The following is a 25,599-nucleotide window of genomic DNA, read 5'->3' on the forward strand; positions in this document are numbered from 1 at the left end:
TGTTTTTGGTTTCTGGCATTTCTTTTTGATTCTTTCTTAGAATTTCTCTCTCTTTTACATTACCCATCTATTCTTACTTGTTCTCTACTTTCTCCATTAGATCTCTTGGCATATTAATCATAGTTTTAAATTTCCAGTTTGATAATTCTAACATCCCTTCCATATCTGAGTCTGGTTCCGATGCTCGCTCTGTCTCTTCTGTGTTTTTAACCTTTTGGTATGCCTTGTAATTTTTTGTTGAAAGATGGACATGATGTATTCGATGAAAGGTATTCCAGTAAATAAGCCTTTGGTGATGTGGTGGAGAGGTGTGAGGGACTGGAAAGCATTCTATAGTCCCACCATTCAGCTCCAGTCCTTTAGTGAGCCTGTGCCCCTGGGCTGTGAGTTTTGCAATTGCTTCTCAGTCCTCCTCCCACCCCCTTAAATAGGACAGGATGGCTAGAGTGGCCTGGAGTTGGCCTTTACTCAGGTCACTTAGGCTCTGGTAATATTCCAGCAGTCTCTGATTAACTAGTTTCCTCTGAGGGTAGGCCTTGTTAAGAAGAAAAGAATGCTCTGGCATATTTCCAAATAGTCCCTTTGCCCCCTCCCCCTTCTAGAAGCTTAAGGGGATTTTTCTTTGATACTCACTGTGAGAGTTCCTGGAGGTAAAACACACAAAAGTGTGGGGGCTCCCTATGACTAGGCTCCCCTGGAATTTTTAACTCTCAGACGAGTTCACACTGAGTCTCCAGCAATTTGTCAATTCCAGTTTAGGTTTTCCAAACCTGGTACTGATTCCTGCAGAAGTTTCTGCTGGTTTTTGCTCCAATAGGTTGTGGTTCTCTGTATCCACCCATCTGTCTCTCCAACTTTTGAGGCAGTGGTTTTCCCTGTGACCTCACTTTTCCACTGGATAAGAAGAGTTGTTGATTTTTCAGTTCAGCTTTTTACTTGTTGTGATGGTGTGATAACTTGCAAGCTCCTTACATGCCAGACCAGAAACCGGAAGTTCCCCTTCAGTGTTTATTGGCTGGAATTCCTTTGCAAAGAAGAGCTTTCTTCTACCCGCCTTCTCTCTCTCTCTCAAATACCATTATGGACTCATAGTTTTGGGGGAGATTCTTTCCAATAAGAACCTGTTCAAGCTAGATCTTTTCTTCTTATGGCATGACCTATTCATCTTTGAGTGCGTTGTTGCTTTCCGGCATAAAATGTCCCAAATTCACCTTGTGCTTTCTCTGCCTCGGAATTGGAGTCAGTTGTTTCTTTATGAATCCCCAGTTCCTTTTGGTGGAAATACTTGCAATAAATTTTTATTCTATGTGGCCTTTTTGATAAACCACTGGTTTAGTTTATTTCTATTTGTATTCAATTTTACTTCTTGCTCTTTTTCATTGCTTGGTTGGTTTTATTTTGCTTTCACCCCTAATGAATTGATTTGATGTTTTGAATTGATATGATGATTTTATTTCTGGGATATGTGGTGATGAAATGACAACATCATTATTGGTGCTGTGGGTTGTGCCCTATCAAGTAAGTTGGCAGTGAAACTCCTAGGAGACAGAGCACTCGGAAGTGGAAGTGCCAGGAATAATGCAGTAGTTTGATGAAAGCAGAGGACCATGCCCCTAGAACCAAGCCCATGAAAACCCCATTTCATGAATGATTGATTTAGTCTCAGATAGTTTGAAAAGGTAAGTGCAAAAAGTGAATATTTAACTGGTGTAGCATTATAACCACAAGATATCATGAAGGAAGATGTTGATAAATTTGTGTCAAAACGAAATACGTTCATGTGTAAGAAAACACCAAAAACAAAATAGAAAGGCAAATGGCAAATCAAGATTGCATGCAGATTGAGGGTAAATATTTTTAACATAAAAAGAAATTTGTTAAGTTAATGAGGAAACACATACACACATTTAAAAATAGGCAAAGAACTCAAGTCAGCCATAACAAAAGAAGAAATAAAAGTGACCAATGGGTATAAATATTGTTCCATCTCAGGATCTGGGTTATGTCCTTGGTTAGGGACATACTTTTATGTATAATAAGTAATTTTACACCACTAAAAAAGTAAACCTACCACTGACGTTTAAAATAGGACCCTATAAAATAAAAAAATAAAGATCAGGAATTATTTAGGTAGATAAAGTATGTCAGAAATCTCAGGTACCATCTACTATAATTTAAAGCTAATTTTTTCTCTGAGCTCCTTAGCTGCTAACCAAAAATGGGAATAGTTTTGGCAAAGTATTTCTTACAGTGTGACTAAAGGACCTTTATTTATGAAATTTTGCTACTCGGTAGATAGAACCTCTATGCACCCAATTGCTTAGCCCAAAAACTTAAGAATCATCTTTAATTTCTTTCTTTTCTTCATGCTTTGATTGATTCTATTAGCAATTTATATCACCTTTATCCAAAATACATCCTGAATCTTAGCACACCTTCATCCAAGCTGCCTGGATTCCTGCAACAACCTCCTGACAGGTACACCCATGGTTCACTCTTTTTGTCTCCTGTGGTCTAACCTGTGCACAGCAGTGGGAGTGTTCTTTCTAAAAGGGATCATGTGATTCCCATGGTGGAAATCACCAAAATGAAATCCAAATTCCTTTCCATTGTTTCTAAGACCCTACACTATTAGGCCCCCACCTAGCTCTCCAACGTCCTCTCCCTTGACTCTGCCCCTCTTTCACTATACTCTGGCCACACTGGCCTTCTCTCTCCCACATTAGTACATCATTTCTGTCCCAGGGCCTTTGCTTGTGCTGGTCCATTTTTCTTAAGCAATCTTCCCCTGGATCTTGCCCCACCTGCTTCCTGCTTCTCATCAACTGGCTCTCCACTCAAGGGTTAACTTGTCAAAGTGACTGACCTTCTCTGCTAGCTCAAGCTCGCTCCTCTCCCTACCTGTTAGTCACTCACTATCACATTAACCTATTTTATTTTCTTCATATTGTTTTTTAGAGCTTAATATTATATATTTGTTTATAGGTTTATTTTCTGTCTCTTCTCGCTAGAAGGATGGACGTTGTGCTATATCTTTATTCTTAGACAAGGGCCTGACACAAAGTAGATACTCAATATATGTTTGTTAGGGATATAAATATATTAACATCAGTCACTTGTAAGAGTTGGTATTATAGACAATATTTTTAATCTATGTTTCTTAGGATTTTCCTAATACATAAAAATGAACATTGATTACCATTATAATCAGGGGCAAAAGCTATTAAAAATAATGCTTCACTAACATGGTAGAAACCCCTAAGTCCTACCACATATGTGTGTTTGCACAGATATAATGCATAATGCATTTAAACACCACGACAAAGCAAACACATGATGGAGTCACACAAAATTGTGTAGCAGGGGCTCCCATTAGAGCTATTTAGAACAATATCACATGTAATATATATTTTAGAATGATAGAATATTCATTGATGGGTTGGGGAGCTATTTTGAAAATTTAACTGATTCTTTCTCTGCCCCATTCAATATTCACGAAAAGACTTTACAGCTAAAACCCTGTCTTTTCTCAGAAAAGGTATTTCAGGCCTTTTATGGTATTTAGCTTTTGTTCCTGAAGTTCTGCTCCCATTTATTTCACATAGGTCTGTAAGATGCTAAAAGCTTTTGTGCTTTTTAGCACACTGCAAGGATTAGAGCTTCGTCCGTTTATGGAAACGCTTTTAAGCAGACCCATTTTCTCAAGCAAATTTTGAGAGAACTCTGCTTTTCCTTTTCCTGCTTCACACATTTTGCTCCTCATTCTTTCTTCCTTTTCCTCCACTACTTTTCAGGTTCTCAGCAAAACAGAAGCTGAGCAGCCTATAATCATTCCTCTTGGAAGTTTCTCTGTCATTACCAACTGAAGCTGTGTTGGTTGTAAGAGGTTTATTCCTTTTGTAAATGTATAACTGTATCAAACTGAACAAGCGGTTAAGAATTTCCTTTTTGTCTGCCTACAAATGAAAAAGTCCTTTGGTGTTTTGTCCACCAACTATAACAGAGTTATTAATACCCTCTTAAAGAAGCTGTTGAAATACTTTGCTTTTTTCCCCCCATCAAAAATTTTTCTCAAGAAGCCACAATCTCCACGATGGAAACGTTGAATACTCGTGTGTGGCACTGATGGAACACTGGCGTGTGCTTTTCTAATTTTGTTTTGCCAAAGATGAGGAACTTTTGAGTGAGTCTCTGCCCTTAAAATCAGTGTGTGATAAATATCACATTTCTTCACTGTCCTTGAGTCCGCCTGGTTCTAACTCTCAGTCCCCATTTGGAGTGACGAAGGTCCCACTTCCGTAAGTGTGACGTACCAGCCTTCCCCTTGGAAGTCTTGTCACCCTCAAGGCAAGGAACCCGAAGAGCTCTTTTCATGGCCCCCCTGCCTCCTTTTATTTCAACTCTGCTGTCACCACCTCCCCTCTCCCCCGCAATGTGATATATCAATTAATTTCTTCAATGAATATAGTAAAAGTCAAGTAGCATCACTGACTTCTGGCTGCTTCCACTTTTAGCCTTGTGCAAATCCAGCATATTGTACAAAGAGCAGGGACTTCTACTCAATTTCTAATCAGTTATCTTGGCATGAATACAAGAGGCTAAAAGAAGCAGGGTAGCCTGGAAGCAAGGATCCTGAAGTCAACTTAAAAACGAGAGATCAGGACACCTCCTTTTCCCAAGGGTAGCACTTTAAAGTGGTTTGGATGGAGTTATTTTGACAATTCCCTGAGTTCTCACTCTCTACAAATAAACCAACCCCTACTCACTTCTGACCTGCTGTTCTGTCCCTTGCTCTGTGATCTTTTCCTCCTAACTTTGTTATTGTTCTTCTTTGCTTTTGCAGTGCTTGGAAAATAAAAAAAAGCAAAGAAATAAGACACAGAAAACCTCTGTATGCCAAGCACCTTAAACTCCTTGGAGGAAATGGGTGTTATATAAAATCTAACATAAATAATAAAGGAGAACCTAGTCTGCCTTGGGAAGAAGTAATCACTCATAAGCAAAGCCAAAAAAAAAAGTGCAAATACCAAGAATTTGTTCCAGAGGGAATTTGGGAATGGTTGTGTATTACAGAAGGAATAAAGGAATGTTTAAAAATATATATATAGTATATGGTGTTAGAAAATTTAGAAATTCTCAGAAATAGTAATAGCAAATGTGATACTTGGGCTATTGAGAATTGCTTATAATTCTGTACTTTTATGTGATAAAGCAGAATTATGTTTGTATTTATAGTTCAGTGTTTATCAAAATCAGATTATTAAAGTTTAGGCAAAACAGTATGGCATCTGCTTATGAAGAAATGTGTGCTGATTTTTCACACCATATTTTTTCTTTTTTTTCATTGAGGTTATGATAGTTTACAACATTGTGAAATTTCAACTGTACATTATTATTTGTCAGTCACCATGTAAATGCAGCCCTTCACCCTTGTGCCCATACCTCAACCCCCTTCCCCCTGGTAACCACTAAATAGTTCTCTTTGTCCATGTGTTTTTTTATCTTCCAAATATGAGTGAAATCACACAGTGTTTGTCTTTCTCTATCTGGCTTATTTCGCTTAACATAATACTCTCAAGGTCCATCCATGTTGTAGTGAATGGGATGATTTTGTCATTTTTTATGACTGAGTAGTATTCCATTGTATATATCTACCATATCTTCTTTATTGAGTCATCAGTTGATGGGTACTTAGGTTGCTTCCATGTCTTGGCTATAATGAATAATGCTGAAATGAACATAGGGGTGCATAAGTCTCTTTGAATTGCTGATTTCATGTTCTTTGGATAGATACCCAGTAGTGGGATGGCTGGATCATATGATATTTCTATTTTTAGTTTTTTGAGAAATCTCCATAATGATTTCCATAGTGGTTGAACCAGTTTGCATTCCCACCAGCAGTGTATGAGGGTTCGCTTTTCTCCACAACCTCTCCAACATTTGTTATTTTTTGTCTAGGTTATTTATAGCCATTCCAATGTGTGTAAGGTGATATCTTAGTGTAGTTTTGATTTGCATTTCCCTGATGATCAGTGATCATCTTTTCATGTGCCTATTGGCCATCTGTTGTTTGGTTTTTTGTTGTTGAGTTATATGAATTCTTTATATATTATGGAGATTAACCCTTTGTTGGATATATGATTTAAAAATATTTTTTCCCTGTTGATGGGTTGTCTTTTTGTCAATCCTGCTTTCCCTTGCATTGTAGAAGCTCTTTAGTCTGATGAAGTCCCACTTGTTTATTATTTCTTTTGTTCCCCTTGTCCAAGAAGACATGGTGTCTGAAAAGATCCTTTTAAGACTGATGTCAAAGCATGTACTTTCTATATTTTCTTCTAGAAGTTTTATGGTTTCAGGTCTTACCTTCAAGTCTTTGATCCATAAGGAGTTTATTTTTGTGAATGGCATAAGAGAATGCCATTCTCTTATGAAGTAGAATGAAGTCTACTTTCATTCTTTTGTATGTGGCTGTCCAGTTTTCCCAGCACCATTTGTTGAAGAGACTTTCCTTTCTCCATTGTATGTTCTCAGCTCCTTTGTCAAAGATTAGCTGTCTGTAGATGTGTGGTTTTATTTCTGGGCTTTCAATTCTGTTCCATGATCTGTGTGCCTGTTTTTCATACCAGTCCCATGCTTTTTTGATTAGTATAGGTTTGTAGTGTATTTCATCAAGGATGTCTCTCAGTTTATAAGTACTAACTATTTTAGCATTTGAAAGAGAATTAATTCTTTAAATTTTTCTCCTTAAATTCCTTAAGGGGAAATCAGCAGTATTGTTAATTTGGTAATTCAGTTTCACAGAATTTACATGTTACGAGTCAAGACTTCATTGTAGGTCTTATTAAAGTTCTAAGAATGAAATTTTTTTTTTAAAGATTGGCACCTGAGCTAACAAGTGTTACCAATCTTATTCTTGTTTTTTCCTTCTTCGTCTCTCCAAAGCCCCCCCCCAGTACATAGTTGTGTATTCTAGTTGTGAGTGCCTCTGGTTGTGCTATGTGGGATGCTGCCTCAGGGTGGCCTGATGAGTGGCACCATGCCAATGCCCAGGATCCAAACTGGCAAAACCCTGGGCCACCAAAGCAGAGCATGCAAACTTAACCGCTCGGCCATGGGGCCAGCCCCAAAATGTTTTGATAATTGATTTGTTCAGTAAATGTTTAATGGAACTATAAAGTTAAGAAATCATTCATGACTTCAAGATGATTACAATTTAGTGGCAGAAATCTAAATAGAAAAAAAAAAGAAAGATCTGGGAGATGACTTGATCAGCATTGTCTTCTAGAAAATTCATGAAGAATGAGGAAAAATAGAAGACAGCAGGCAAGGAAAGCTGTATGATTTGCTCCAGTTATGTATTGCTGCATAAAACACTACCCTACAATTTTGTCAGGGCTTGGCAAGAACAGATTGCCTCTGCTCCATGCAATGACACTCATTTGGGGGCTCGAGGATCCACTTTCAAGTACCTGGAAAGTTGATACTAGCCATTGGCAGGGAACTCAGCTGGAGCTGTAAGCCTTGCTATTCTCCACATGGGCCTCTCCATGGGCTGCTTGGGCTTCCTTCTGGTATGCTGGCTGGATTCTAAGAATAAGCCCTCAAGAGAACCAGGTGGGCCGTGTACCAGCTCTTATGACGTACTCTCAGAAGTTACGTAGCATCACTTCTGCTATAGTCACAGTCCTGTTCAAGGGGAAGGAACCTTGTATCACCTTTTGATGGGAGGAGTGTCAGGCACGTTGTGATAAGAGCACGTGGAATGGGAGAGATTTTTCTGTGGCTCTCTTTGTAAAATATAGTCTTCTATAATCTACCGTGGAGCTACAACTCCCATCCTCCTCACACGCAAGATATACTCATCCTCTTCCCCAAGACCCTCTAATCTAAACATCTGCTTAAAGTCTAGTATTTTATCATCTCAGGTGCAGGTGAAGATTAGACTCCTTCAGTGCAGTGTTTTGAGCAGAGCTCCTGAATCCAAGGAACTGTGAATTAAAGAGACAACTTATTTGCACCCCCGTACCCAACTTTATTTTTTTCCCCAGGTTTATTGAAGTATAATTGACAAATAGAAATTATATATATTTATGGTGTACAATATGATGTTTCGACATATGTATACATTGTGAAATGATTTACACAATCAAGCTAATTAACGTATCTGTCACCTCACATAGTTATCTTTTTTGTGCATGTGGTGACAGCACTGAAAATTTACTCTCTTAGCAAATTTCGAGTATACAGCATAGTATTATTAACTATAGTCATCATGCTGTACATTACACCCCCAGAACTTATTCATCCTACAAACTGAAACTTGGTACCCTCTGATCAACATCTCCTCATTTCTCCCACACCACACAACATCCAACTTTCAATGGCAGGACAGACATAGGTAAACTGCTATAGACACACCCGTTTTAAAAGGGGGAAAGCAGGAGGCACATGACAGTCAGTGACCCATAGCAATTATGAAATCCAGCCAGGCTCATGCTGCCCTACTACTACTGGGAATTATCCTTTCCAGCTCTTGCTTCCACCCTCTAGGCTGTTAGTTCTGCCTTCTGAGTCAGCCCTTATCTTCCACTAAAAAAAAAAGCTGCATTTGCAATTAAAAAGCCTTTTCTGCCTGTTTACTGTCCACAAAATTTTTGGGGTCCAAAGTCCTCTTTTCATTTTGTACTGTCCCTATCTCTTTTAGTCCAAATTGGTGGTTCCTATACCAGAACATTTCTCTTAAATACTTTGTGGATTTTCTATGAACCCACAACCACAAATATCTTCAAGATAAGCCCTTCTCTACTTTAGGATCCCCATGAAATACCTTGAGATAACATCCTTAAGATACTTAGAAGCCCAATTGTTTAATGGAGGGGATTTGTAAAGCAGACTCTCAAGATTCTTAGAGGGCCTTTGTCTATCTAAAAAGTTGTAGGAGACACTGCCTTAGATTCTTCTGAACTCTTGATAAAGGATCTTATAATTCTACTCTGGATTATTCTTTGCCCTAAAGCCATTTCTTAAGTTGAAAGTTGTTTACTGTTTGGATAGGCTGAGAATAAGAAACAATTTTTTTTTTATTTTTGTTTTTGTGTGTAAGCTAGCCTTTTATGGAGATAAGGAAGGAGGCATTAAAGGAAGTAGGTTTGTGGTGGGGAGTGGGGGAGGGGAGGGTATGGAGTACAGTGGCAGTGATAAACATAATTTCAAAGAAGCCCAGTTTGAGATGCTGGGAGCATCTCCAGGTAGAGGTGTCTAGGAAGTAATTTGAATGACAGACTGTAAATTCTTTCTGGGTAGAGGCTAAGTTTGTGTCTTGGTCATCTTTGATTTCCCATTGCCTGGTGCAGAGGGCTCAATGACTGTTTTACACACATGCACACACACACACACACACACACAGAGTACAACTCAGGAGAGAGGTCTGGCCTCAAGATAGAGATGCGGAAGCAATCTATGTAGGGGTAGTAATTAGCACCGTGGACCTGGATAAGATTTCTCTGTGAGAATAAATAGAGCAGATGTTCTCTTAGACTGGGTGCTCAGGCTGAATCTGGACAGCAAAAGCATTTTGGCAATATTTTTAAAAACTAAATATTTTACATATTCTTTAAAAACTAGAAATCTGACCACACTGGGCTTGCAGTCCGACATGGCACCAGTGGGCAGAGCAGAGCAGCAGCAGTGCCCCTCGGACGGGTTGTGATTGCGGGTGCCGCCCGTCCTCACGTGTGCCTGGACACTGAGCTCCTTGTCTACTTCATTAAGTTTAGGACCCCTGCTCTATAGAAGAAAAGCAGGGGACCCATGACTGTGGACTCTGGCGCAGCAGCATTTAATGGACAGGAGAAGAAAACAAAGACTAAGAAGAAAAGACCAGAGAATTACTCAGGAGAGTGTCCCAATATGATTGCTGATTGATTCGCTGACAGTAGCATATAACTTTTTAAAAATCCAGGCACTGGCCAAAAATAAAGCTAGTAATTTATATATATATATTTTTTTAAAGATTTTATTTTTTCCTTTTTGTCCCCAAAGCCCCCCGGTACATAGTTGTGTATTCTTCGTTGTGGGTTCCTCTAGTTGTGGCATGTGGGACGCTGCCTCAGCGTGGTCTGACGAGCAGTGCCATGTCCGCTCCCAGGATTCCAACCGACGAAACACTGGGCCGCCTGCAGCGGAGCGCGCGAACTTAACCACTCGGCCACGGGGCCAGCCCCGCTAGTAATTTATATTGACAAAATTTATTATTATTTTTATTTCTTATTTCAAAGTTAGGTCATTCAAAATGAAACATATAAAATACTAATGATAATAATAGTAAAAACATAATGTATAACTGGCAGAGATATAATTTGTGCCTAAGTATTCAGATTTTAAAAGCTACTCTTTTAATAACCATGCAGTATTGCCTCAAAAATTGCTTTAGAATCCCTAAAATTGCTTTATGATATGGAGAGGAATGCAAGAAAGAATGGGAGCGGCAGGAGAGAATGAGAAGAGAGATATGGAGATGAAAATAGCTGGGGCCCTGGGAGAGGAGCCTGAATGTGGGCTGTGCTGAGAATTCTGTGAGGTATAAGCCTAGGAAGGCAGGATCGCTAAGGCAGTAAGCTATGTTTTGATGACCAGACTATATAAATTGTGTTAAGCAAAGATGGTTGGACTCCATTGGAGAACAGACTGCTGAAAGAAAGAAAGGATTGTAGGTAACATCCCTTTTTGTTCAGTGCCAGCTTAGATGTTTCAATAGCGTGCTCTACCTCCCAAGATGACAGTTTTTAGAAAGCCTTCATGAACTAAATCAAACAGCAGAGACTGTAAGGGAACAAAACGGATCCAGGACTTAAAGAGACCTTCTGACTTCAGGATTGAGTTAACTTTTTAGACCCTGGCTGCGAGGGTCTAAATTGGATTAAGTGGTATAGGAACCAGTAAAGGCCTTTCCTCACTATTTAAGTAGAAAAGTTTCCTTCATATTTACAATATGAGTCAGAAGGTGTTATTTTTACCAAATTAATGCGAAAGTATTATTCTTAATAAAAGTCAGCAGTTTATGGATCTGAAAGTTCCATTTTAAGTTTAACGGAAAGTTTAGTTTAAAGTAGGAGGTATCCACATCAATTCCTTTATGTTCAATGCACTTTTATTCTGAAATTAAATTTGCTCAGTTTCTAAGGGAAAATGACCTTTAAATTAAACTCTGGAATATTTGCTTCATCTTAGATTTCTCGGAAGTGTTCTAATCTTTACCTCTCAGGATTTATAAATGCAGAAATAAAAAGTATTCCTTTCATTCTGTCTGCCGTAATGAGGAAAAAAAGATGTAGACTTCAATTTGTCGCCCTCCTGAGATATATCTCCTAAGAATAATTGCATCCAGGCCTGTAGTATTTTATGGCGGTTACTTGCTCCACATTTCTTAAAAGCAGAATTGCAGTTTTTCTAATTGAGAAATGATATGACATAAGAGATTTCCTTCCCTGTGTTTCTAGCCATCCTCCTGAAAAATTGTACTTACGATAGTACTGAAATTAATATTTAAAACTGGGATCTCCATCAGTTCTTCCTAGGGAAAATTGTGAGAGTAAGACCGAGACTGAGCACAGGGACTCTGGAGCCAGGCTGCCTGGGCTTGGATCCTGGCTATGCCACCAACTAGCTGTATAATCCTGGGAAAGTTACTGAACTTCCCTTTGCCTCATTTTCCTTATCAGAATAGGGATATTTTTAGAGCCTGTTTCATAGGGTTATTAGGAGGAAGAAATTAGTTAATATTGGTAGAGTAGTCAGAACAGTGCTTGACATAAATAAGTGCACAAAGCATGTTTGGTGTTAAAAAAAAAAAGTAAAATAAAATATACAGACAACACAGTGCAGTGTTTGAGGGTGCAGGTTCTAATCCCAACTCTGCTACTGATTGGCTGTGCAAATGCGTCAAGTTACTTAACCTCCTTAAGCCTCAGTTTCCTCCGTTGTAAAATAGAATAATTGCCAAAAGTAGTACCTGCTTCACAGAGTTCCTGAGGATTAAATGGGATGCTCTACAGCAAGCACATAGCACAGTGTCTGCTTCTGGCACCAATGATTACAAATATATGTTTTAATTTCTGTGAGCTTTCTGCCCCTGTTCGTTGAGTTTTATCTTCAGTTCTTCACCTCACACTTGTAGGTCATTTCTGGACCTTCAGAGAACCAGGTAGGGATCCTTGGAAAGGAATGGCCATGGGCCAGAGTGAAAGTAAGCCAGGCTGGAAGACAAATTACTTAAGCTCTCAAGAGGCCATGCAGGCCCTAACACAAGTCCTAGGGAATTTGTCACTTTCCATGATCTGGCCAGAAGCTTTGTGGGCCCAGAAAGCATACTAGTCAGCAGTTCCAGAGCCCATCTGTCTCCCAGGGCTGGGCTCATATTGACGAAGCTCCTACAACTAATATTCACGATCAGAATGCCAGTGTCTCCATTTACAGTGAGAAGTGAAACTGCTAGGGCCTGGCTGCCCACCCAGCCCATTTTGTGGCTGTAAGCAGGTCACATCTCTAACCAGGCTGTCAATTTATTAATTTATAATGATAGATGTAGATCCTGAGTTGCTCCTCAAGTCCCTCAAGTTTCTAGCAACTTCTCCCTGAAAGCGTGTAGACAGGATACCAAATTCTAATCAGAAAGCAGCTTGGTGAGCGTGGAATCAGAAGGGCAGTTTATTCTTGGACTCAAGCATTTATGGAATTAGAGTCAGATCCACAGTAAAAAGAGCCCCAGCACCCTCTCCCAGCATTCAAATGGCCACCGCCCGTGCTCGCTTCTGAGACTGCTTGTCTGGACCATGTCTTCGTATCAGTAGAGTCAGTGTGTTAAACCAGATTATTGCCATGCCTAGGGGTCCATCACTGGCTGGCCATGGGGCACATCTGGCCTTCCAAAGCTTTTGTTCGTCTCATATTAAATAGAGGCTAAGATTTAAAAATCAGGAGTATTCACATCACCACCTAGATCTCTAGCCTTGCTTGAAAAATCCAGAGATCTGGACAGACTGTCTGCTTTAGATGAGGCTTGGGTACTGCCTTTCGTTCAGTTCACTGTGGTCCCCACCAGGTCCACGACATTGATTTGCATTACCTACTGGTAAGGTACATGCCTCCAGGCATTTGAGTTTGTGTCATTCTGGCAATTGAACTTGCCTTTATTTATACACTCTGACCTACTATATTTTTATTTCAAAGTTTAATTCTCATATGGCAGTCTTATTTTCTCATTTCCAGATTCATTTCACTGTCACCCCAAATATTGAAAATACATTTTAGTTTGTAAGTCCTAGAGGGTTACAGTGATATGAAGACTGAAGTGTAGGTCTCATAACTTCAAGGAAGTGGGATACTCTTAATCTTTCCTCAGGAAATATGTGATGCTGCTGGCCACCCTTCTCTATTTCTAGCTCAAGAGTGTTTTCTTCCTCCTGGGTGAAGATTATTTAGTACTGTCATATGCTATACTTTGTTTTTTGGTGAGGAAGACTAGCCCTGAGTTAACATCTGTTGCCAGTCTTCCTCTTTCGCTTGAGGAAGATTGTCACTGAGCTAACATCTGTGCCAATCTTCCTCTATTTTTTGTATGTGGGATGCTGCCACAGCATGGCTTGATGAGTGGTGTGTATGTCCATGCCTGGGATCCGAACCCATGAACCTTGGGCCACCTAAGTGGAGCGAGCGATGAACTTCAGCACTATGCCGCCAGGTTGACCCCAACTATACTTTTAAAAGCTATAGCTGTTACCTACCCTGGGAGAAACAGAATGTGAATGTTGTACTTACAAAAGAGAGAAATTTGGATGGTTGGTTTACAAATATATTTCCCATAGACTTTCTTTAAGGAATAAGAGCTTATTTTTAACTTCAGTGTTAATAAATTATTAATAATCTGATAGAGGAAGATGTGCCATTTGTCATGATTTCCAAGAACAATTGGCTTTTTTTTTTTTTAACTTTGCCTCTAATGAATGGAGAAAATGTCAGTATGTAATTGGATCACTGATTATAAAAATGAATTTGCTTCCCAAGGAAGCATTTTTTTTCAAATGAATAGCCTGCCCTTTAATTCTTATTAATCTTCTAAATAAATTAGGATTAATTTATGAGTGATCTATTTTGGAAAATAGATCTGCTTGAGAAAATAGAAATGTCAGTTGTAGGTTGTACCGTATCTCATAGGTCCATAATACCTCAAATTTACCACTTTATATTTTGAATGATCTTCAGAGTACAGGGTAGTAACATATTCTCTTCTCTCTGCTTCCGTAGTATCTTGTGTATATCTCTTACAATAACATTTACTCCACCTTATTTAGACTACTGTTGAATTAAATAATGAATTGGCACAATCTCTGGCACGATTATTCTCCATTTCATCGTCACCATCATCAGCTGCTTCCAAGTTGTCTTCTTGAGTTAGACTGTACATTTATTAATCGTGTGGACTGCTTCGTGTTTCTTCCCTCTATCTGTACAAGGCTCATAGCAGGTGCTCATTAAATGATGAACTGAACTGCTCGTTGGAAATAGGAATTCTTCTCAGTTCCTCTTTAGATATGCAATCTGACATTATTGTTGGGGATGCTTCAGGAATAATGACTGAGGACCACTTAATTTTCACCATATTTTTGAGTCATTAATATAGATAAATAACTGAAAAAATAAACTTTTAAATTAAAAAACAAACCATAAATTTTAAAATGATAAACAACAGAAAAAATATCATAAACAATGATAAAACAAACCACTCACTGAAGGGTGATAACTATAACTCATACAACTGATGAAGGAGTAGAATTGTAACATATAAAGACCTCCCCCAAATAAGAAGGGAAACACAAACAACCTAGTAGTAAAAAGGCCAATAATAATAAGATAAGATGCTCAACTTCAGTAATAATCAGGGAAACCAAAATTAAGACATTCAGATTCTGAAACAATTACATGGCAAAAACTTCAGTCTGAATATCAAGATTCTTGATGTTTCAGAGTCTGGAATAGCAATACTGTGGAGATTGTTTGCAAGAATCTAGTGCAACAAAAACTCTCATACACTGCTGCTTGAATTGTAAATTACTCTAATTATGTTAGGATGTGGTTTGGCAATTTCTGGTAAAGGCGAAGCTGTGCATGTCCTATGACCCTATAATTCCATTCCTAGGTATCCATCTTTAGAGAAATTCTTGCACGTATACAAGAATTAGAGTAGTTTAGTAACAGCAATAAATTAGAGATAACCTAAATGTCCACCAACAGGAGAATGGATAATTGAAGTGAAATGCTATACAGCAGTGAAAAAGAATAAATTATGTAGAACTACATGTAAATCTCAAGAAGATAATGTTAAGCGAAAAAAAAAAAATTAAGGGATCCATATAGTGGGATACCATTTTATAAAGCTTAAGACGTGCATCAGTATCTTGTTTATGGGTACACATATATCTACTAAAAGTATAAAAAGATATATGGGAATGATAAAAGATAACCTTGGAGAGTATTTACCTTTGGAGAGAAAGAAAAGTGGTGGTATAGACAGGGGCATCTGGAGACTTCAATTGTATCTGTCATGCTTTATTTCTTCCGGAAAATCTGAAGCGAATTTGGCATAATGTTAAGATTTTAAGTGGAGGCAAGGAGAATGGAAGGAGAAATTCAACAGACTCTGTAGGAGGTTTAAGTTATTAGGATAAGTGGATTTTGAGAATAAAATAGAGCAATACTCATGGCTTGATAAACTCATCAACTTGTCAGCACTGTATAAATTCCAATTCTAGTTAGCTATACTAAAGGTCAAAAGGGCCCCAGCTCCTGCCTTAGCCTCGAAGCATCTTAGCTGTGTAAGTTTTAAGGAGAGAATACTGTGGAAATCTAAGGGAATACAAAAGCATGAGGTGGTATCAACATACCAAGATAATATGAAGATTTTTGAGGACTAGAGCACAAAAGGATTAGATATTATGTTAATTAGGAAAGCAATTGTGACCAATCCAGAGGCCAGAAGTTTTTCAGTGAGCTGATAACAAGCAAGTTTATTTACTCTGATCCAAGACTAACTAAATTAATATAAAGCATATTATTATAAACATTTGGCTGTTGATATGTTAACAGTTAAAGAAATTCAAGCTGTATTTTTATGAAGGCAGTAAAAGAGCTTTCAGGAGACCAAGAGAAAAAAAATCAAAGTCCTTGGTCAATGTTAGAAGGTACACTGGAGATTCTAATGTAGTTGGCTCTCTGTTCCTCTCTCTCTGTCCTGTCTTTGTCTCTATCTTGGCATATCCTTTAGCCAGACTGAAAAATCAGAAAATACATAAATTTGGGCTGGTAAAGAATGAAGAAAGTGGGACAGAGAAGAGAACTTCTGTTTCTGTTCATCATTTTAAAAAAATAAATAGTAGTCCACTTAGAGTAAGAATAATGTAGTAAAATATGGAGATAGAAAATATCAAATTATTTTATTTCTAAGAGTAACATGTTCTTTTCAAATTACCTAAGGAATGCATGAATTCATTTTATTTTAAAAGGTTTATACAATAGGTGTAAAACTGAGCAGAATTATTGGATCTATTTGTCCCCCATCACTCTCTTATTTCAAATCTCTTTCAAAGACATAACTACTTGTCCACAGTAGGTGAGTTGTCCAGGTCCTTTTCTATGAATTTGCATATGAAAATCCATGTACCCATAACTGGGATAATGTATTTTTCTGCAACATGTATTTCTACTTAACATCTTTTAGGGAGCTTTGCATGACAGTGTATCTAGATAACTGGTTCTTTTTAATATCTATATAATATTCCTTAATATGGTTAACTTATTACTTATTTTACCCTTCTGCGGTTCATAGCCCATTGCAAAGTTTCCAGTTTTTCACTGTTAAAAACAATTCTGCAGTGAACATTCTAGTATATCCGTCATTCCAGCAGACGGCAGATGTGACTTAATGCATGGCCAGATCTAAGAACTACAGTAGTGTTATTAGGAATGTGCCTTTCACATCTTTGACTGTTTTTCTCTTGGTTGGCCTCATTTTCAGATAACTTCTCCTCATGTGATAGCAAATATGTCAACCTGCAGTTCCAGGATTACATTCTATAAACTTAACCACTTTTTCCCCAATATCAGCAAAAGTGGAGGAGTTGGCTCTCACTGGACCAGCTTGGGTCACATGCCCATCCTTGACCCTTTCACTATAGCTCTGTGGATAGTATGCACTGATTGGTCAGGCCTGGATCATGTGCCCACTTCTGGGACTGGGTTAGCAGGACCAAAACCACATGGATTGAGAGGGAGAGAGGAGTGGAGAACTTGCCAAATAAAAATCAGGATGATGATACCAGAAGGAGGAGGTACATAAGCTAGTCAAGCAAATATATCAATATCCTCTGCAAATGTCTTATAGATAATATTTTATGTTTTTTGTGAGTAGGAGTAAATAGACATCTATTGATATCCAGCTTTATGTCATAAGGACCAAAGTATTCTTGTGTCTTTCCAAATCTTTGCTAGAGTAACAAATCAAGTGTGTTGTTTACATATAATTTGTATTATTATATGTTGTTTATATGTTTACATATAATATGTATTATTATATGTGTATGTTGTTACAAATAATACATATATGATAGTAAAGCATGTTATAGACTGAAGATCATTAACAGTATGAAAAAGATAGTTTTTCAATGCAGGAAAGTGTTACTCAATATATTTTCTAAAAATTCAATGATATGATGGATCATATCTATACTGTGGTAGATACCTAGTCTTAAAACACATATCTTAATATTTTATTTGCCAAACCATAGGATAAATTCCATATTTTACTTATTCATTTATTAAACAATCTCTATTAAATTCTGCTATGTGCTGGTCACCATGCTGAGGGTTGGGGATAAAATATTGACTACAACAAGCTCTCTGCCTTCAGGTCTCTTACATTATTGTTAGGGGCCACAGACTATAAATAACTAAACAAATGAATAAAAGAAAAAGTTCCAGGCTGTGATGCACTATGAAGGAAATAAACAGGATCATGAGGTAGAAAGTAATTGAGGAAGGTCATTTTAGGTAAGGTGATAAGGGAAGACCTCTCTGAAGAGAGAACATATGAACTGCAACCTGAGGGCTAAGAATGAACCTCAGACTCTAGACCTATGCTGTCCAATATGGTAGCCACTAGCCATGGATGGCTGTTGAGCACTGGAATGTAGTTAGTTTGAATTAAAATGTAGTATAAATGTAAAACATACAGCTGATCTCCAAGACTAGTACAGAATTTGTAAAATAAGTAAAAATTTTTATATTGATTACATGTTGAAATTATAATATTTTAGATATATTGGCATAAACAGTAAAATTAGTTTTACATGTTTCCTTTTACTTTTTTAATGTGGCTACTAAATGTTTAACATTGCGTATGTGACTCACCTTATATTTCTGTTGAACCATCCTGGTCTAGATAGTTTCAGTCTATGTGCTATTATCAACATATTTTTTTTCATCTTTTTTTCTTGATAATGGTGATGGCAATTGAATTTACGTAGCAGAATTTTCTCCAAGGATCTAAGTCTATAATATTCATTGACTGAGGTGTCCAAAAATAATAATTCAATGTGTGATCAAACTTCATACAGCTCAGAGTTAAGAGATAGCGGGTGGTGGAGAATGCACAGAAAATTGCCACATTAATAGAGGAGTTGTGTCATTAGTCATGTTCCTTTAGAAATGTTCACAAAACAGATACAGGAAGGCTCAGATTTGGAGAGGTAGGCAGAGGGAGCATCACAAGGTAATGACAGCGTAGGACAGGATTGCTATGGGAATTAGCAACAGCAAACCACAAAGATCTATTTCCATTCTCTACTTTGTGAAGGAGATTCTATTGTGTTGTACAGAATTACCTCTTCTTGCTTGTTAAAATAGAGTTTTATTCTACACACTGTTTTTGCACTTATGGGAATGTTAGTGACTTTAGAGTGCCTCTTTTTTATGTCTTTGTCAGGGAGCCGTTGGCAACTTCACACGCATTTGATAATATTAAATTAATTCACTGCAGAGAGCGAGCAGAATAGTTTTTCCGTGTGCCATGCTATTATTCTCATTTTCATTTGCGGTTTCTGCCCCGGGGAAGAGGTTAATCACTGAGAATGCACGTTTGATTTAGCAGGTGAAGTTCTTGATTTTTAGTTTGTAAACATTTTAGGACCCCAAATGTGATGTTTGTTATGTAATCTAACTGTTTTGCGAGGGGAATGCTACTCCTCCTGGTTTGAAAGAGAGTTGAGTCATATCCTGTGAATGTGAAGCAACGGTATTTAAACATCACGGGTTCCTCTTACTTTCCTTCTAAGTCGCTGCAGTTCAGAGCAGCAAGTGCTCTCCGAGAAGAGGCTGTGACTCGCCCTCGCAGGGGAACAGCCTCTCTTGCTGGATTCAGTAAAGAAAGCCGGGTCTGAGTATGCAGTTCTCTCACTGGGGTGAAAGATGTTCTGTTTATTTCTAATCAACTATGCTAGATAGCTGCAAGCTGAAAAGTGCCTGCAATTTGCCATTTATTTATAATAAGGTAAGTTCCCTATTTTGGTTCACTCATATTGTGGCAGCCTTGAATTAATGTGGCAGTTTAGTGTATGATTGTGCCTCAGAAAATGCCATCTCACAGGGTAGTGAAGGTGGCATTTGAGATTCTAATGCAAGTAATTTTAAACTTACAGAACAATCCATTTGCAAGCTGCTTAATTTAATAGATTGATGTTCCTTTTATGATATTTTTATAAAAAATATAATGCCTGAGAAGTGGAAACACTGTAGTAGTTTTATATCATTTTAGTTTTTTTAAAAGGATTAATAGTACAAGGATCTTTATTTTCTCTTTTTGCTACTCGGTGATCTCGGGTAAAGGTGAAAGATGCGTAAAATTTGTATGATTATGCTTGGATTTTATTCTAAATAATCGTAGCTCAACAACTATATTTCTCCATTGAAATAAAAAGCGGTCTTAGTAATTATTAGAAAGTTTAAAGTTGAAAAGTAGTGAAAGTCTCTTGCTCTTTCTTATTTGGCTTTATATTTAAGTGAAAGGCCACTGTATTTGCAAACTTCTGATTGATTTGTTTGTTTTAAAATGTGTATGAGTTTATCACAAACTCACTTCCTCAGGTGCTGTTGGAGACACTCACATATAAATTGTATGGATAGAGGAATCTATGGATAGAGAAGTGAATGAGAGGTTTGCTTTTCAAATTCTTTAAGCTTGCTGCCGAGAGGTTGGGTAAAAGACTAGAATGTTGTCTTGGTTTTTTATTGATTAAAGAAATGATATCACATCAGACTTAAAGGTGGTGTCTGGTGTCATGTAACTTTAGACACTCATGTTTAAGGTTTTTGAATTCTTTTGAGGTAGAGAAGATTAATTTGATTTTGAAAGCTATAGCTGTGAATTTATGAGATGTTAATGAACAAGGTATTCTCTAGGTTTAATGACAGTTGGCATCAGAAGACTTTCCCTCTTCTTAATTAACTCAGTATCATGCTTGGAGATTGTTTCATTTCTATTCAAAGTTATACCCATTGTAAAATTGCTAGATTCTAGGTACAACGTGGAAATTACTTTTCATTAGATATATATTCAATAACTCACGGCTTTGCAAAGGTCAAAGGATTAATGAACTAGTGGAAGGCGCTCAGTTTTCCTCTTTTTTGAAGAGAAAATTAAAATTAGTTCAACTTCCAAACGTATTTGAAGGCAGTGTTTCTAATTGGAAAATAAAAACTTTAAAAAAAACAGACTTAGCACTATCAGAGCCTTTGGGACCTTGCATTCTGAAAAGACACATCTCCCCAAAAATTAGAATATAAAATTCTATAAATAGAATATTCTGATACTAGATATGTATCAAACTTCTCTTTTTTGCCTGGACAGGGAGGGAACTGCTCTGGTTAGTTAAGAATTCTGCTTGAGAATTCTTCCTTATGCTATATGTGAATTATTAACTGTCAATAAAAAGAATAGAATAGAATACATCTACATCAAGACAAAAGCATGTCTTATTGCGCTTTGCATTGTTTCAGATTCTTAATTATGGATTACAATGGCAATACAAACGGTTGTTATGAATGAAAACTCAAGACTGACAAAATGTTGTAAAATCAAGTTTTTATAATATGCTCTGTTTCAAATATGCACTTAATTATTTATAACATTGTACAGCTAGCTGGTAACTACCTGTTTAGATTATTGAAGCATCTCGTCTCTCCTCCTTCCTTTCTGTTTTCCCCAACCTTTAGCTCTCTTCCTGCTTCTTTGTACTTCCAGAAGAGGTGTGGGTAGTGGGTAGGGAGAGAGAAGGAAAATGAACATACCAATGGTGCAATATTTCTATTTCTCATCTCTCATAATGATTTTGATGAGGAACGAGGTCAGAAATAGGTTAGATATAATGGTTAAAATGAGTCATAACCTGTGAATTTCAATTATTCAGAAAAGTCCCTGAAAATCTGAGATGAAAACTAATTGGGAGCTTGGTTGGGATGACTTTGCCTACCTTACAGGATTGTGCAACGATGAAATAATATCACATCTGTTGTATTTTATTAACTGTAAAGTGTTAGACATATTTCTGAGAAATTGTTTTTGTGTTTTCCTGAAGTAACGGAGCTGAAAAGACATCAGAGATACTCAGAATTCCTCTCTGGATTCAGAATATTTCTTTTTGGTAATGAGAGTCTCCTTTTGGTAAATTATTTTACCTGTTAATTTCCAACTTATATAAAAATACTTTGCAAATGTAAGCTCCAAAGATAAAAAATAAAAACCAATTTTACCTACGTCCCGATGCTGTTTTAAAATTTGAAATAGCTCAAGGAAATTCATCCTCACTTAAAAGATAATTATCAAGTGGCAATTACATTTTATTTTCAGCCTAAAATCAACATGATTTTCCTCAATTGTGGACTGCATCACCAGAAGCATATAGCATGACATTTTTTCTTTCTTTTTAAAGATTTTTCTTTTAAGTAGGGCTTTGAAGGGTTCATGATGACGGACTAAAGTAGGAATAAATTTTTTTTACCAAGTACTCATTATGACTCCTGAAAACTAACTCTTTCTGGATGGTGCTTTAGATCCTACTGTCTCTAGTGAATCCTGCTGGATATCAAAAGCAGCACAATTATTGGGAAAAATAAGTCGTGATAACTCCCCCACCTACCTCTGAAAACCAGTTGTGAGGGTCATGTGAGACTGTTGGTGAGAGTGCTTGTGAACTCTACAGCGCTTACAAATATCACTATCACAAAGTAAGATATACAAAATTATGTATTCGGAAGAGAACTTACATGTCATCTCTTTCCTTCTCACTTCACAAAGAAGGGAATTAAGGTCTGGAAGGGTTAAAAAAAGTGCCTAGCTTCACTCAGCTAGTATCCAAGTCAAGCCCTAAACCTGGGTCTTTCCATCTGCGCAGTTAGCTAGAAATTGATCAGAAGACCAGCTGTTTCTTGAGTCCTACTGGTAAGGGTTTTAAAATATATATATTTTTCAAATGTTGATGAGCATCTTTATATGAAACTGTGTCCTTGGAGAATGTTTCACAGAAGACATTGCCTCGTCTACAGGTTTTGTGAGCTGAGAATTCTCTGTTGGATCTAGTTTAATGGAGCATGGGTTTGTGGGAATGATTATCAAACTATAACATCTGACTCTTGCAATCTCTTAGCTATTGCCACAGAAGTGTCCAAGGCCTTCCTCTGGGGAATTGGATCATAAAAGTAAACCTGCTTAATGGATAGGGGTAGATTTTGTAGCTTTTAAAAGTGTAGATAGTGTGGTAGGTTGTTTTGATATGTTTGTTGAAAACAGTTAGCAAAAGAGATTCCCCAAATGCTTACCCTTCAAAGGAGATTAGGAAAATTTAAACAACCATTTCTGTTAAAATTGGTCTGGCTATTTTAAATCTATGGAGTGCTACTCTTTTTCAGGGAGCTGAGATGAGAGAAGGATGACTTTTCATAATTATAGAAGTTAATGGCATATGTCCTACCATACTAATAAACACAGTAGATTCATAAAGAAAAATGTTTTTAAGCCTCGTAACATTAAGATTAGAAGACAAATTAATTGAAAAGTTTTTGTGTTTGTGGTATGAATAAGGGTTATTCCTTACTCCTAAGAATTCAAAACATGGTCGCCATTTCTTTTAATAAAAAATGTAACGCTTGTGAAAGGTATATACTTCCTCCATATCCTGTGCTCCAACTTAGAGCTTCAATAAATAAACGGGATGTGTCATCATGTTTTCTTATGAACAAATCCTAGCCCTGCTTTGTAATAAAGTACATATTTACTTTGATCCCAAGATCTATATGAATCTGCTATGTAACCATTAGGAGATAAAAGAAAACAGATGAGAAATAGGTAAGGGTCTTAAAAAACTTTGCTAAATATAAATGCAATGGGATATTGTGTGGTCTAAGGACAAAGCCCTGGGCTGTAGGAGTGTGGTGGCAGGAATCAATGCTTTGTAATCTTGACCACTCCTGTGATTTTGGAGGTAACAGTGAAGCCCTGATCTTCTTTTGATTTTGTTTCCCTGTCTACAAAGTTGAGAAAACACTTCAATGCCAGACAACCATCCCACACATCCCATAGGTGCTTGGTAACTATTGATTAGTGATCCTGTGAACATCAAGGTGGGTGAAGCACTTTGAACTCGGTCGAAGAGTCCATAGATGTGCTATTGCTAGAAGTGCCAAGCTTTGTAATAAACATCCCCTTGAGAGAAGCCGGAGGAATAAAGCTTTGGAGATGGTTTGTTGGGTTTAACTCCATCTTAACTTAGTAGAGATACTCAAATTAGTCACGTGGTCTCCTTTTGCTTGAGTCATTTTACTAGTGGGATGGGATTAGTAATATTTATTCATGGCAATTTACAGCCTACCCAAATATAATAAATCAATTTCCATATCCCCACTCTACAGGAGTTTCTCTGCAAGATGAAAATAATAATGATGGCTAACATTTCAGTCGGGCTGTATAATAGCTTTTTATGAACTATCTAATTTGTTTCTTAAAACAACCTTATAAAACTTGGGTGCTATTATTATTATTATTCCCTTTTTTTTTTGGAGGAAGATTAGCCCTGAGCTAACTATTGCCAGTCCTCCTCTTTTTTGCTGAGGAAGCCTGGCCCTGAGCTAACATCTGTGCCCACCTTCCTCTACTTTATATGTGTAACAGCTTCCACAGCATGGCGTGCCAAGCAGTGCCATGTCCGCACCCGGGATCTGAACCAGCGAACCCCAGGCCACCGTAAAGCCGAACATGTGCACTTAACCACTGCACCACTGGCCTGGCTCCTATTATCCCCTTTTAACAGATGGAGAAACTGAAGTATAGAGAAATGAAGTGACTTGTTCCCGACATCCCACAAATGGTAGTAGAATGCCCAGAATCGAACCTAGGCAGTCAGGCTCCAGAGCCAGGATTCTTACCTACATTCTGTGCTGCCTCCAGTTAAAATCCCTTGATCTCTGTAATAAGAAATGGCTGCTATAAAGTGCTAGAAGGAAAATAAATCTTTCTCATGTTACTACATTTAATCATTTTGATGACTCCAACATTCTCATTCTTAGTGAAACACAGGCCTTTATGAACCAGAACTATCTTGAAGTTGTTTGGAAATTTATGTAAGATGAGGCTAGTAATAACACAAAATGTGTCTGAAATGAGCAGACATAACTGAGAGCTCTCCTGGGTAATCATAGTCTTTGGCGATGTGAAAAAATTTCCTTTTTGTGTGTGTGTGAGAGAAACAGCTTTCAGTGTATACATAATCAATGTATACAGTTCCAGGAAAGCTTGTGGGAACTTTTGTGTGTTGAGGGAAGATTAATGTCATGTCTACTTTTCTGTGTACATTCCCTAAACATTTCCTGATGAAAGTTATTATTTGGAGAAGGAGGACACTGAATGGATCGTAGAAGGAGTTTAGCTCCACTATGCAACTAGATCTATTTTGATCTGCTTTCTCCAGAGACTCCACAAATTATGCTTGAAATTCTTGGGTAGTTTTCAAACCTTCATGTTTCGTCAGGTCTTGCAAACAAGAATTTGCTTCACAATGTTGTGTACCCTTAGTGCTAGCATGATGCCTTAGTAAGGATTCCTGGCAAGTTAGCTGGCTGCCTGGATAGATGGATAGATGCATGGATGGATGGTTGGATGGATGGATGGATGGATGGTGGGATAAACTGGGGCATATGCAGATCTTCTCTGAGTTGTGACTCATGTACCTGAGACTGAGTTTGGACTGGACTGTCACGGAGCATGTGGGCACAAGGGAATGAAGTGTGAGGTATGAAAGAGTTTACCTCAGCTCATCTCATACTTTATCATATGATGGTTTTCTATGTGGAACTGACATCGCTATAAGTCATTTCTTGCCACAAGCCTTTCCCACTATTTCATGTTAGATTTTCTTTAATTACACATAGGGGCCATAATTGCTTTACTCCCTTGACTTAGAAGCTAAATGTGTGCAGATATGTACATATATAATTTATATACTT

The 25,599-nt window shown here is 37.6% G+C and overlaps 1 protein-coding gene across 21 annotated transcripts in view; it reads left to right on the top strand.

Moving 5' to 3' along the window:
• MCTP1 (multiple C2 and transmembrane domain containing 1) overlaps positions 1-25,599 on the top strand; it is a 495,386-nt gene that overhangs the window by 148,078 nt on the left and 321,709 nt on the right. For 6 of the 21 annotated variants that reach the window (XM_070517772.1, XM_070517774.1, XM_070517776.1 and 3 more), the window contains exon 1: positions 19,374-19,597. The exons of the other annotated variants lie outside the window; for them this stretch is intronic. In XM_070517772.1, coding sequence (XP_070373873.1) covers positions 19,541-19,597 — 57 coding nt within the window. In that variant the 5' untranslated portion in view covers positions 19,374-19,540. Of the gene's footprint in view, positions 1-19,373; positions 19,598-25,599 lie in introns of those variants that run through there. 21 annotated transcript variants of the gene reach the window in all.

This window comes from Equus asinus, chromosome 9, assembly GCF_041296235.1.
Source record: "Equus asinus isolate D_3611 breed Donkey chromosome 9, EquAss-T2T_v2, whole genome shotgun sequence".
Lineage (NCBI taxonomy): Eukaryota > Metazoa > Chordata > Mammalia > Perissodactyla > Equidae > Equus > Equus asinus.